At 42.5% G+C, this 15328-nt stretch overlaps 1 protein-coding gene across 13 annotated transcripts in view; it reads right to left on the bottom strand.

The window, feature by feature from the left end:
• Positions 1-4192: 4192 nt before the first annotated feature.
• Positions 4193-15328, bottom strand: part of MAPK8 (mitogen-activated protein kinase 8) — a 125223-nt gene continuing 114087 nt past the window's right edge. For 6 of the 13 annotated variants that reach the window (XM_073353041.1, XM_073353043.1, XM_073353038.1 and 3 more), the window contains 2 exons: positions 11632-11709; positions 4193-9499 (listed from right to left, as the gene is read on the bottom strand). In XM_073353041.1, the coding sequence (XP_073209142.1) occupies positions 9354-9499; positions 11632-11709 (224 nt within the window). In that variant the 3' untranslated portion in view covers positions 4193-9353. Of the gene's footprint in view, positions 9505-10629; positions 10723-11631; positions 11710-11971; positions 12088-15328 lie in introns of those variants that run through there. The other 7 variants (XM_073353047.1, XM_073353049.1, XM_073353044.1 and 4 more) reach the window with 6 other exon arrangements.

The raw sequence follows: 15328 nt of genomic DNA, 5'->3' as shown, positions 1-15328 counted from the left end.
CTTCCCACAGTGATGAACGTGTGGCAAATGAGTTAAGCAAAGTGAAACCCCTTCCTCTGCCAAACACTCAAACCTTGCTAGGCTCTGGCAGGAGGGCAGCTTCTGTTACCACGCTGGATACTTTAAAACAGTGACTCTCAACCTTCCCAGACTACTGTACACCTGTCAGGAGTCTGATTTGGCTTGTGTACAACCAAGTTTCACCTCACTTCAGAACTACTTGCTTACAAAATCAGACATAAAAATGCATAAGTGTCACAGCAAACTATTGCTGACAACACACTGACTTTCTCATTTATCATTGAATTATAAAATAAATCAATTGGAATATACATACCGTACTTACATTTCAAGGTGTAATATATGAAGACATTGCCTGTATGAAATTTTAGTTTCTACTGACTTTGCTAGTGCTTTTTATGTATAGAGCTCTGCAAATCTGCAGCTATCCACTTTATCTCTGCAGATCAGATGCAGATACAATTTTATGTAGCCTGTTGTAAAACTAGGCACATATCTAGATGAGTTTATCTACCTCTGGAAGACCTCTGCAAACCCTGGTTGAGAACCACTGCTTTAAAACATGGCTCAGTGTGAAATTGCTGAAGTAACAGCCACACACCCCCTCCCCTGCCAGCAACGGCCTTTCCACACCCAGCCTCTGCCCCAGCGCAGTGCTCTAAAGAGCTGTCGATCAGCTGCTTGTTCCTGGGAGTAGCCTGCCATCTGCAGGGCCTGAAAAGGAGCCGTACTTGTCAGCATTTTGCCTTGGCAATTGTTTCATCTGACTCCATTCCAGCCACCTGACACGCACCCACGGGAGTTAGGATCCAGTTTTTTTAAATTCAATGTATAAGTAACATTTGAAGTGGCTCCTTGGTCATTTCAGGCCACTTTTCCTACAACATTATAAAACAAATCCCTCCTGTGACTAGACAGCAAAGGCAGGAGGGATACATGTTGTACTAGCATCTCCAGTGACAATCAAGGAGACCGCTCCATAATGTGAGCAGGAGATTTTCCTCTCTGTGGCACTTGATCCACAGACATAGCAACCAAATTGTGATGTTTTACATCTATGGCCCCCATCACGACAGTAACTTGGCACCGCCCCGTCCTTCATGTAGTTATCCTCACACTGCCCTGTGAGGCAGGGGAGTACTACCGACCCCACTGCACTGATGCACAGAGCGGCTAAGTGACTTGTCCAGGGTCACACAGGAAGGCGATGGCAGAGCAGGGAACTGAAGCTCTCTCCCAAATCCCACATGAACCATCCACTCTTCCTCCATTACTCTCTGGCACCTGCACAGCAGCCTCTGTTACATGAAGTGGTGGTTTCACTTAGGCAAGTCAGACTGGGCTGACAAGGCAATTCAGGGCGCCAATACTGCCCCCTGCTGGCTACCGTGTGCATAAACTTCTCTTTATACATACTATCCAGTTCCTATATGGTGCTTTAGATTGGTAAAGATGCCGCTAACCCTTACGGTTGCGCAGGACACGTTCAGTTCAGTCTGTCCGTTAACCACTGCAGTGGTGTCTGTCAGAGGCTGCAGGCCATTTGAAACCCTAGCTGGAGGAGCTGCTCAGTGGGTGTTAACACTGAAGCCTACCAATGACAATTCCAATGTTAGCCATTCACAGCTGATCAAAGCATGCAAGAAAGAGGAGGGGCATTTTTTGTGCATTTCTATGCCATCTAACAGCTGTGGTGTTGGGAGGTACCACCACTTTCTTCCTTCCCCCCCCCCTCCCCACACACACCTCTGCTCCTACGGGAGCCAAGACACTACCCCAAAAAGAAACAGCTACAGACTGGGGGAGATGAGCTCCTACTGAGGTTTGCATGAGGCTGCTGTTCTAGGCTTTCATGCTCCAGGGACATAAAGGAGGGAGCCTGGTTTACTCAATTTTTTGGGGTACCCATACGTGCTGGAAGAGCCAACAGCTCTGTTTGTTTCACCTTGACAGCTGAAGTAGCTTCATGAAGATTTTTGGCCCCTGCCCCCTCGTCATCAAGACTCTTTCATGCAGGTGATGATCCTGTGTTAAGGCAACCCCCAAAGAATGATTTGGCTTTGACCCAGCAGTGAGTGGAGCCTATTCCACAAGGGACAGACTCATTCTTACACTCTTCCAAAAGATGCAGGCCTGCCATTGCAATGGAGTGCATCCTTGACCACCATCCCACGCAGAGAAATTCCCTTCCACCCCCCTCTAAAACAGGTGGCACGTGCACAAGGCCAACAATGGGGGAGGGGAGAGGAAGAGAGGCAGGAAATGAAATTAACAATGAAGCAAATACAAGACTCCGCATGAGGCAACAAAGCCAAGCGGCTGCAACTCAGGAAGGAGGAATGTTCCTTGGGTCCCAGGGCTGAATGGAGAGACAGCCAGCGGCCGAACGGCTTTATTCGGTTCTTTGCTTGCCATGCTTCTAGTGTGTGAAGCAGGGTCATTAGAACCCAGATAGCCACTCCTAGAATTAATGACATTTTAAATGAGTTTAATACTTTTAGGACCCCTCCCCCAAAAAGCAAGGCACACTGTTCATGCAAGAATCTAGCCCCTATCTTTATATCAGAACTTGTTATATTCAAGGGGAAAAAAAATCTGTAAACCAAAGAACCCCCCCCCCCCCCCCCGCAAACACAGGGTCAAGATAAACACACTCTTCTTGTTGAAGATTTCTTTTGATTTATTGAGAATCCCAGTCAGTTAATGAGCTGAGATCTCGGCAGAAATTTACAAGGGATCTCTATGGGATGCCAGTTGGCCCCCTTCACCCTCCCCATCCCGAGCTGCATTTTAGCCAGAACTGAAGGGAGAGCAAAGATGATAAAATACAACCGCCAAGGGTTCAAAGCACTGCTGGGTTGCAAAACCAAAACCAAACCTGAGGTTTCAGCTAGACCACAGCCACATACCTTCCCTGATCTGGAACTATTTGACTAGACGTCACCAAAACCAAAGCCACCTAAACCCAAAGCCTCAGGCTGAGCTTAGACGGTCACTCCTGCTATCAACATTAGTCAACTACATGGCACCTGCTAAAAATTTATTTGAATGCTTTTGCAATTAAACAGCAATCATCGTTAAGTTACCAGTATTTCCTCAGGGGACATGCCGCTAATACAGCTGTCCCCATACACTTTACTCAAGTGGCACAGACTAGATTAATGGTAACTTTCATTTACAAGGCACCTTTCCCTCTGAAAATACTCTACCCATCAGAGACACACAGCAGTGGCTGTAAGAAATCTCTCACAGTTTAAATAACTCTCCCGAGTGTGCTGGAGGAGAAAGCAGAGAGCTGCATTAAGATAGGGGATTGATTCATATGCCGACTTTCCCATGGCACCGTCACAGGGATCTCTCACAGCAGTGCAGTGAGCACCAGTCACCCAGAATATGTGAGAGGCTCTCAAAAGAGGCAAGTCTTTCTGTCCCTCCTCCTGTCTGGGCTTCCTAGAGCAAGCTGGAGTGTGAGAATGGGCCTGTGCACAAACCTGAAGCCCCGGGCCCACCTTGCCTAGGATGGGAGCCTGAATCCCTGGAGCCACTGCCTGGGAGAGCAGTAGGGAAGCTTCAGGAGGCCTGTTAGAGGTGGTGGCAGGTGGAGGGATCAGGGACCCAAAGACCCTTACTGCACTCTCTGGCATCAGGGTCAGTGTTGTGTCCAGTGTCTACACCCTTTCAGATCCATCCCAGCCCTGACCAGGACACACGACCTTCTCCCCACTCAACAGGAGACGCTGTTCCCATACAAGACACTTGACAGAGGAGGGTGGAGGAGCAGCCACAGAAATGCCCTTGGTTCTCTCCCCAGCCAAATGCAGGGACAGTGCGGCTGAGGGGTAGATGCACAGTCTGAGGCCACAGCTGAGCTGCAGAGCCTGAATCACCCCAGTGGGCAGAGCTCAGACCTCCAACACTGGAATTCTCCTCAGGAGAGCAAGGAGTGCTGGGAAAGCCAAAACGGGTGGGAGAAGGAGGGGGTGGTGCATTCCCCTGTTGCCAGTGTCTGACAGATCTGGCTGTGCCCTCAAGCAGGCTGACATACCCACCGTAACAGACCTGGGCACCATGAAGAACAGAGTCTTCCCCCAAACGACTGAGGCAAATACACGGTGCTTTAGAGCCCCAGAGCTGCAATGAAGAAACACTAACTACAGAGTGGTCATCAAACAACTTTTTATCCTTTTTTATTTAAAATATCATTATAACCAATTGACATACTAGATAACAATGTATACATTCCAGTGGTGCACGTGTCATGACCGATGGCATAGATGATAAAAACCACAATGATCTCAGTATTTCCCCACCAGTGGCTTATTGGGAAGGGGTAGAAAAGAATGAGGGAGGGGAGGGTGGCACATGGGAAAGAAAACGAACTGTCATTTTTCCATATTTAAAAGGTGTGTCCTTCCCCTCCACACTTCCCAGGACAGAATACATTTCCATATCCACATTGAAGGGGGCAGGAGGAGCGATCACGAGAATTCAGCCAGTTTTGCTCAACTTTAGTAACAAGTTAAAAGTTTAAGAACTCTCAAAAATAGACTAGATATTGGGCCTACAAAAGTAATTCATCTGTATGCAAAGCTTACCAAGAATTATTCCTTTTGTAAAATGTAAAGGATGGACTGATATTACTAGTTATTTTTACCTACAAAAAACAGACTACAATAATAGAGTCACCAATTTACATCTAACACAATTTTCTGGATGTACATTATTGTATGTGAGCTATATGTTACACATGAACATCGTACGGGAAGTATACATGATACATACTTACGGATATTGTCTCAACATTGGCCAATAGGCTGGGCTTTTTAAAAAGGGAAATGTACTTTATGTTTCACATTCAGGGTAGATCCAATAGTGAAGGTTAGCTCTGTTTACTCAAGAAAGCACAGAAAGTTTGTGTGAGGTAGTTCCATAATAAACTAGTTTCACTTTTAGCAGTGGAAGTGGAAATGTGTGAAGTTAACTTTATTCAAAGAAAATTTCTGTAATGCAGAGAAATATAAGATGGGGAGAAGCCAATCAAATGTTTTACTGAAACTCATTTAAGAGCACTTAAGAGCAATTAAGTGAGCTGGAAAGTTTGAAAAGAGTTACACATGCAACATATTCCTCCAATAGGAACCTCTAGCCTTATTGAAAAAATGCAGATGACTTCTAATTCATCTCCATTCTCCAGTCTTCCAACTTACTTATAACTATGTAGGGAAAAGTAGGTCAACTGAAACATTAATGGGAATATACAAAGAGCTAACACAACAGAAACTGCTATAAAGTGGGTTAGAAAAATATTCAGCTATTGGCAGTCCATCCTGGACTACTTCAGCGACTCAAGTCATGAAAACCAGACACAAACTGGAATGTTCTCTTCCTCCCAAATGTTCTGAACTGACAGTGCGTATAACACTGTTTATGTGTACTACTAGTATTTTTGACGGTTTATAGGAGTGTATCTAGGTTTGAGATGGGTGCATTGTATGTTTAATGTGGGACCAGCACAGTCATGTGTAGACTAGAGACTGGCCTGTCAGGTGCTTAGATCTTGCATTCGAACTTGGAATGTGTTAGTCTGGGGGCCAATGCTGCTATCACAAATCTACACATCTAACTTCATTGTTCTACTTACTTGTGCAGTATACCAGTAGAGGGCACTGTCACCCATAACCTGTAAAATCAAGGCTTGCTCTATCCTAAACAAATTCCTTGGCATTTTATAGATAATTTGTACAGCTATTCTTTTGCTTTGTGGGGATTTATACCATGAAAGCTGCTATTCCATATATAGCAAAATCTCTTCTAATTTAGATCCCCAAGCTGGAAAAGTTACCCTGGATCAGAGATTGGGCCATTTACCTGAATGAGCTAATTGGTGGAGACTGGGCCTAACCATGTTAGCATACAGGGTTATTAAACCAATCAGTATTGTTGTATGATTTAAACGGACTTTAGCTGATTTAAACACACAGAAGTTTATATAAGATAAGATAGCTAAAGACAGTCTGCCTCCTTGTGTTGCACTGAGTGAAGTCCTCAACACACAAAACAGGTAGAAGCACAGGCAAAGACAGTACAAACTTCTCCCACCAGTGTGTTTAATACTGACCTGGAAGGACCCACTTCTAGGAGGAGTTGTCTGTTCAGTCCTGGGACTTGTTGCAACTAGCCAGAAAGCGTGAATTCATTCAGTTCTTAGTGGGCAGGTGTCCACCTCAATTGACATAGGACATTAGATGTGGGTCACTTTCGTTCACTACTAGTCTAGGACTCCAGCTGCAGTCTAGCCCAGAGGTGGAAAAGCTGTGTATCTTTTAGCACAGACTGTTGGGATGGAAACATTATGGAACTATTTATCAAAATAATAAACCAAGTTCAATGATACTTAACACATCAGAAATATAACGTGTATTGGATATTAGACATAATGTGAGAACAGCAATGGACAGGACAATTCTAAAGAACAAGCAGGACAGTTCTAGCTAGCCACCTGCTTATTGTTTGCATCCATATGCAATTGTTCTTGAAATATAAAATGAATTTCGCTGACTAAAAAGAGAATTCAGACTAGCAAACTGTTGCAATGGCTTAGAACTGCAGAGCCCTAACTTGGCCTGGCTGAGCGGGCTTCACTGGAAATTTGCCAGGAGCCTGTGATGGGCACCTAATTTGCATAAGATACAGACCACAATAATCTGAATACTTATTAGAAAGGTGGGACCCAGGAGGACTGTGGGTGCTGGTATGCCCCATCCTGACTGAAGTGGTCTCTTGCTCTATAAATGGCCTCTTCACTTCCGGTACCTACTGCGGGCAGCACTAGAGAAATCTAAGATGGGAGGGGGAGTGGGGGGGGCGGGAGAGGAGGAGGAGCCAATAAAATGTCTTACTACAACTCATTTAAGAGCACTTAAATAAGAGCAATTAAGTGAACTGGAATCTAAGACGAGGGGTGTGTGTGTGTGCCAGAGATGACTACCATTCCAGAGTTCAGCTAAAACAAGAATGATTGGGGCCAAACTGTGCTCTGTTACACTGACATAAACCAGGAGTAATTTCATTACTTGTAACTGAGTTACTCTGGATGTATACACCAGTGTACCTGAACATAATCTTGGCCTATATAATGATGTTATCCTGTAATACATGACCAAATACAGTTGGCTTTATGTCACAGTTTAAAATTTGATAGACACAAAATAAACTGCCCTGTTGGTCCAAATACAACAAGAAAAAAAGTATGCTTTACTCCAATCCCCATTGTATGGCCTATCAGCTTTTAGGTAACATACAGTTTGGCGGGGTTCTGTAAAAATAATTGCCTTAGTAAGTGTGTGTTTTAAAGCTCACTACTGAAATATCAGATATAAGTGAGAACAGCAAAACTACACACCGCTATCGCTTACCAGTGGTCTAGCCAGGTAGCGAAAATACAACTTTGCACTTCAACAACTGACTGTCAGCTTTCTTTGAGACATTACTATTTCTTGCAACCCCTTCTTTTATTTTTTTAAAAAGTCTAATTTCTGTTAAATATTGAAAACAGTAAAACGTAATTGGGGACGATAAAGTGGGTAAAGGCAATTTTCCCTCTTCCAATTATAAATTTGAAAAAGGATATTTCTTCTATTTATCCAACAAATTCTAAAGGACCAGACATTGAGCAGCATTAGTTTCATTCTTGGATGATCTCAGTAGCTATTTCTAGACATTCTCTTCGGCTTTGTGCCTGGCCAAGACTCCTGTGCTTTTCGTTTAAAAGTTCATTTCTGTAGGTGTCACTAATTTAAATCCCTTTCCACATTTTAATTCACTACACAAAATATTTATCTACACAAGGCAATCAATATAGCTTAGGTTCTTGAGAAATCTGCACTTTTCAAAGGAATAAACTCCGGATGATTGTTTTACTCATTCATAAACAAAGTCAGTCAGTTACACACAAATCATTCTGTAAATATAAAATGTAAACAGTTAACATACTTCTGTAAGGAGCAGCACCATTTTACATGACTACTTAGCAAGTGATCTACATGTTTGTTTGTTTGTTTTTTTAAAAAAAGAGCATTGACAGCTGGGGCTTCAATGCTGAAAGATACTGAACATTCATGGCTTAAAAAGAACCATTATTAAGATTTCTGCTATGCTGGTCTGACAGTGAAGTGAAAGAGAAAAACGATTTATCCAGCATTGCTATTTCCCCCCATTTTTACCATGGCATATATTGCTCTCTTAATGCATTAGCTACAGAAATCTTACAACCTGAGGTTCTCCCACCAGTGATTGGTTTACAGGAATAAGTTACTCTGGGTGAAGAAAGAGTGGTCAAAAAGATGGGGTTTCCTATACACACACCCAACACAAAACTGCTCTATCCTAACGCAGAAAATAAGGAACTTAAACTCCAAAGAACCACATGCTCTGTGAAAGTATAACTACAGGTATAGTTTTCCCTGTTGGCAATCTAGATATCCTGGGCCTACCTTGTTTTTTGTGTACAAAAACAGGCTAACAGCTAGAAGAAGTAAACAGTTTATTTGCATTGCAACGTATTATTCATGAAGTATCCTCTTTTTGTTTTATGAGATCATAAGCTTCAGCATGCCACAGTTCTGCCACCATATCCTTTTGGCAGGCTGGATACTTCTGCAGCTATAAAGATATGCTTTGCTTTATGTTTATGTTGCCTCTCAGATGAGGTGACTTTGCCATGGGTCATAAACGGTTTCCCTAATGAAACTCACTAACTGCTGCTTTTATTCAATTGTTATAGGCAAGTAGACAGAATTAAAGGATTCTGTGTTTACTGCTACCACTACAGTAGCTATACCCAAAGCTATGACAGGCTACAACGTATTATTTCTCTTCCACATGGGTAAGACAAGTGACCAAGCATATAACTTTGAAGGATAATCATGAACAAAATATTTGGAAAAAATTCTAATAAAAAAATTGAAAAACCTATAAAATCTTAAATACATGATACGGCAGAGACAACATTAATGTGTGCTTTGATCAAACAAATCTTACAAATTCAGTAAAAAAAAGTTCAGCAGCATAATAGTAAAGCAAATATGCAGATTTCTTAAAACCATGATAAAATTATCAGGTTTAATATTTTACAGAGTTAATTACAGCAAAAAAAAAAATACATTTTTGTGGCTGCTTTTAACACAACTTACAGTTTAAAATTACAGCACTTTAAAATGAATCCTACAATTATTTTTGAAAAAACACTCAAAAATAATACCACTGATTTTCTTAAAGGTGCCCTATCAATTACTAAAGGACTCCCCTCCCCTCCCCCCTAAAAGACCAAGTAGTCATCTACAGCAACCCAGAGGTCCAGCGGATGTTTCCAGACTGCTGTCAGTATCAGAGGCCAATGTTGGATCTGTTGACATTGAAGACACATCATTGACAGATGAAGAAGACGACGGATGTTGTGAACCATTGATCATTGCTGCACCTGTGCTATGAGAAACAAAACAGCAAATCAGTTGCAGATACAGTTGCATGGTTTAATACTTGCATTAGTACTTCTCGCTCTACTGGTCATTAATTTTTCTTGCCACCCAAGAAGAGATTTCTTGGAGTCCATTATTAAATAAGATTTAAGGATTTTTTTATTTAAGTGAAGGGTTATATTTCTGAACCATTAATCTGTGCCAAAAACCATGGAACTTCCAGTACAGGATGCTTGTAAATCTGAGATAAACACTTACAGCTGAGTGCCAAATTCGGAAGTGTGGCTGAGAGAAAAAGGAGGTAATGGCAAGTAGTTCTACATAAGCCCAAGAAGATTTTCCAAAACCCTAAAAGCAGGCGCCTAACTATACACTTAAGCCTAAAAGTGGCTGAATTTTCAGAAATTCCAAGCATTCATCAGCTCCATGACCTCAGTGGGAACTGCTTAGTGCTCAATACTTCTGAACTTTGGCCACCTAAGAAAATGGTGGTGTTGGAGTCAGGACTCCTGGTGCTTTACTCACTTTCAGCTGCTCAAGATTACATAGGGAAACAATAGCAGTTATTATCCCACCCTGTGCCACAGATCCTCCAACCATGGAAAGGGGGTACTCTAATGACCCAGCTGTATTTGATAACAAAAATACAAGAGTGGCTTCCAAAGGCCGTTCTTGTTTAGAAAATAATTATTCAGGCAAACAGTACAAGTGAGAAATTTGATCTCAATATTTAGTAGACATTAAATGCAAGTGTTAAAGTGTACTTTTATAGTAGCTATGCAGAGATGTAACAAAGTTACAATGAGGATTTTAAAGCAAATTCAAGAGGAAAGCAGCTTGGTATGAAACAGTTACAAGTCTCATGTCTAATCATGAGCTATTGAACTGTGGCAGAAAAGTTATTAAAATATATAATGGGATTCCCAAGAGCAGAACATAAGAAATTAATGTCAAGTAGTGAGGAGTTGCTGATGGGAGAGAATACCACAGAAAATAAAAAGGGGTATTTCCTGGAGCAGTGTGAGGTGCCCCAAAATTAAAAGACAGAAGAGCTGAGGATGGGAACAAGCACTTTGAGCAGCATGCTCATCAGGATTAGCCAAGATTTCAGGAGGGTTTGGTAAAGGCTGACCTCTTTATGACATCACATTGCAGTTTTCTACATTGGCCAGGCAAGCCCAGGCACTGTTGCTATAAGAATTTGCAGGAGGAAGACGGAGTCTCACTGAAATACAAACAGTGGGCACTAAATACTTTTGAAACTCAGGCCAAGCTTATTTAGGAGGATAAGTTTTGGCATCCACCTTGGCGTGAATGCGTTGATTAAATGCCCGTCTCTGATGATGCTCACTGGAATCTCATTAGCTAGTCACCCTTTTGGGAGACACTGATCTAATGGATGAGCAGAGAGGGCTAGCAACTGATTTCTAATCTGAATTCTGCTACTGACGTATTGTGTTACCGTGGCCCAGATGCACTGTTTTCCACCTGTAAAATGGGGATATTTATTTGTATTGTGGTGGCTCCTAAGAGCCTTTGGGTATTCTACACAGCAAGCAGAAACCTGCAACAGCTAGTCTCTGAGCCTGGGTCTACAGACTTGGGCTTATGCTACAGTCCTAAAGACAGCTGTTGCAGCTTGGGCTGGAGCTCGGGCTGTGAAGCCTAGGTGGGGTTGGGTCCAAGTCCATATGTCTAAACAGCTATTCTTAGTACCGTAGCAAGAGCCTGAGTCTGTAGACCCGGGCTCTGAGTCTCGCTTCTGAGGGTTTCTGCTTCCCGTGTAGCTGCACCTTCAATCATAGGAAAGAATCCCACTGTGCAAAGTGCTGGACAAATAGAGAAAGAAAAAAAAAAAAAAAGACAGTCCCTGTCCCAAAGCCTTGCTTCATGGGGGTGTTGGGAGGGGTAGTTAACTAATCTCTGTATAGTGCTTTACATTTCCAAAGCAGAGCACCAGCATCAATTATCACCACTGATGAAGTGAATTAGCTGAAAACAGCTTCTGCCAGAGTGTTCTTGAAATTCTAGAGTCATACTTTGAGCTATATTAACTATTACTATTCGATCAGCTTTGCGCCTTTCTAGCTTACCACATAGATCAGGCTTGTACAGTGCTTTTATTGTAACCAACCTAAAGGGGCTGGTTGTCCACGTATAACCCCATTCTTGGTCCTTTCCTCCAGGTCCATGACCTCCTTGTATATCAACTCTGTAAACATGACAAAAATAGTAGTTATACCAATCCAATACTTCAAACCAATCATTTTAATAAGATGTGCATTCATCATTAACATTCCAGTTTCATAGGATTATTACTCTTCAGTACTATTTTTAGACAATATTAGACTACAAAGAAGATAGCAAAGAAAGGAACATATTTAGAACTGAAAGTGATGCATCAGTTTACAGCACCATTCTGCTGCAAGGTCAAAGGTTTGGAGCTCACAGAATGCACTGAAATTGCTCACCGCTTGGTAGCTGATTTTGTCCGGGTCGGTTTGAGATGGAGGACGTTGAAGTAGAGCCACGAGGCTGAGGCAATCCATTCACTCAATGTTATGGAGGCCTCCTGCACAGGTGAACAGGTCTGATGGAAGAACAAGGAGCGCAGAAGGCCTTACCTAGCTGGGATTAGGATGGCTCAAGGCAACATTTTTGAGAAGAACTAGTACCCAGCAACACCACGACTCTTTGCTAGACAGACAGACTGTGTTTATATAAGTCCATAACTATCCCCTTGGAAGCAAACTTGGGGTTACGTGCCAAGTTGCAAGACTGCTCTGCATCAGAAACCATAACATTTCTTGAAGAACAAATGTTCCCCTGCCCCAACCCCATCACGGATTTTCCTCACTAGTGCAAATTCATGCCATGGCCAAGCCTGATGCACTGAATGGTGTTCAAACAACCTAAGTGTTGAACGTTACTGGTGCTGGACTGCCCCTCCCTTCCCAGATATCTTTGCCTGAAGGATCCTGGATGATAGCTAACCAAGGCAGTCTCGTCCAATCTTTTTTTCTTAGCAGAGGCCTAGCCATAACTTGTTTGAGAGATGCTGGCAGATAACCCTATCTGAGATGTGTGGACAACCCTTTCCAACAGGAGGATCAGATATTGATCAGCTACAATATCCACAGATCCAGGTCAGATGAAGGTGGGCACAAGGACACTGGCTGAGACTCACTAAGGGATAGCGGTATAGCTGTACCATCCCAATCTGAAGGTCACCATAAATATCCAGAAGTCACTCTGGATCAGATCATCCTTTTCTGTGGTGATTAAAAGCCACACACAGGATGAAAAAGATGCCTCTAAAGTCAGCAAGGGGTGCTCTAGGTTGATAAGATGGCCAACCACCCAGAGGAGGTTTTGGCTGGGTAGAAGCACTGGTAGAAGAAAAGGACCAATACCTTAGATGCAAATTGTCAGTGACAGATTAAAAGTGGCAAACTGAAGTGATTTCCGAGTGCAATATGGAGGAAGGAATTGTTTAGGAGCCACTATCAATGGTCAGAGACAACAGACTGGGGTAGCATAGCAACCCACGTGGCTACCCGCACTTGGCACTAGGCCAGGACAGAGGTATCATACTGTGTTTCAAAGCACCCTTGGAGGTTACATCAGTCTCCTTGGGAAGCTCATAACTCCACATCTCTTACCTCAAGAGGGAAATGGAAGAGCCATGGCCTCACTCTTGAGGTGATGGTGATCAAACCAGATTAGCAGAGCATTTGCCTTCCTTTCCAGCTTGGCCCCCATGTTGAAGACTATGTCCAGAGTCTAATGGCAAAGGGCTCCAGACTATCTGCGGTAAGCCTTTGGTTGGCACAAGGGCTATACATTCTTATGCTAGCAGGTCAAAGCTGGCATCTGCATACACAGTGAAATTCTCCGGGGTGGACCATGAAGCACCCCTCCTACTTCCTTCTCTTTCTGACAGTAACGGTTGAACTTTCTCCCAGGTATTTTAAGCACCTAAAACGGTACCAGTCTATTCAATGCATTATATTCGCATATTAAATGTAGCACTTTACACTTTAATGCTTCTCTGGATCCATCTTAATGGATCCTATCACTAATCCTAATAAAAACCTCAAACAACTGAAAATTAACTAGAAATTTTAGATAAACAAGCAAACTCTGCAAGTAGAAAAACATGGTTCCAAGCCTACTTGCCATGGCAGAGGAACAGGTGATGGTTATGGTGTGGGACCTTCTACAACTTTACTTTGACAGCTGAATCTGCAACATGATGCACAGGGTCAAAGGGCTCAAGAGACACAGCACGTGACTCATGTACAAAAGAAAATGCAGGCTGCTCTGAGCTCCTGCTAAGTGACTCTGCAAGATGTAACTGATAGGGAAGGAACTTTGTGCCTGTTATTCCTCAACACAAGGCAGGACTACTTTCGCCAAGTCTGTAACCTGAAGCTGACCAAATCCTGTCATATGCTAGATCACAAGGTCCAACTGGGGAGGGGGCATGGGTTGGGGGCAGGGTATTCTGGTTATTTGTAAAGAGACTTTTCTAAACAAACAAACACAAACATTTACCCCTGCCTGCTCACCAGTGCAGTGAATGACACAAAACCTAAGAGCAAGAAATCTAGGACGCAGCAATGAAAGTCCCTTCTTTGTTCTTTCAAGCTTTTAAAACCACAGAGATTCGGTAATGCATTGAAGGCAATTGTCAACAATAGAGGCTTGGATCAAGGACTTCTTTCTACCAAGTTTGCATTCAGACCTCATCACAAAAGAGTGAGTGGTGTATTTACTGTTACATAACGTATAAATATATACACATACATGTGTACATACACACACACACACAAGAGGATAAAAGTGTGACATTTGCTATCAGCGGTCTTCTGATTTAGCAATCAATTTTGATAAACTTATGGAGGAGATACAGAAAAGTGCAGATCTATAAGAGGTAGCTGCCACTTGCTGCGAGCATATTCTTTAAAATCCAAGAGATACAAGGTCATTGAGAACAATATCGCAAAACCTACCATAATGTTATCGGCTGTATGACTAAAGTCATAAGGTTAGTATCAACTAGGTAGTATACAGAAACAGCAGATGAAAGTACCTCTTTGTTGCATAGGTTCTGTGAACATACAATGGGTTTTGTGCAAAAAAATTCAAGAGTAGAGGCTTTACAGAAGGCTTCATGATCATGCATGCAAGTAACCCAGAAAGAATGTATAGGCTTTAGTCACTGCTGTGGTGCTACGCCTTAGTATTGCCATAGGTATAGCTATTGACGTCTGTGTGGGTGCAGATGTTTAACTGAAAGAAAACACTGGCCTACATTTACCTTCCGCAAGTAATGCTATATGTGCGAGAACACGATCTTTGTGACAAACACTGGGCCTTTTGAGGTAAGGGGGCACGGTGGTATATCAAGAGTCATGGGCTTTGCAACTCACAGCAATGCTGCTCCTTTTTTTTGTGTGCTAAATTTGGCTCTATATTTGTCTTGTAGTTGAGGGTGGTTTTCAGATATTACTGAAAGGTTTTAAAACAATTTGTTGTAAAACAGATTTGACCTCTTAACTTCCCATGACAAACAACTCAAAAATAATTAATACACTGTTTTTTTCCTTCAGCTAAAACTGTGACATCTCTATTTTGTACCACAAAAAGTCATGACTTTCCCCATTTTTTCCCCAATGATAACTGATTAGTCTCATCTACATGGAACCAAAAATCCACCTTTAATAGCAGAAGTGTATATCAAATTGCAGCGTTTACTTTTGCTGAAGAAAAATTCTATTCGAAGAAACAGCTGAGGAAGCTCTGTAAAACTAAAGGTGGCTGAGCCT

The sequence above is a fragment of the Lepidochelys kempii genome, chromosome 7 (genome assembly GCF_965140285.1).
Source record: "Lepidochelys kempii isolate rLepKem1 chromosome 7, rLepKem1.hap1, whole genome shotgun sequence".
In the NCBI taxonomy this organism is placed as follows: Eukaryota; Metazoa; Chordata; order Testudines; family Cheloniidae; genus Lepidochelys; species Lepidochelys kempii.
Note: the sequence above shows the minus strand (reverse complement) of the source record. Positions and strands in the feature narration are given on the sequence as shown.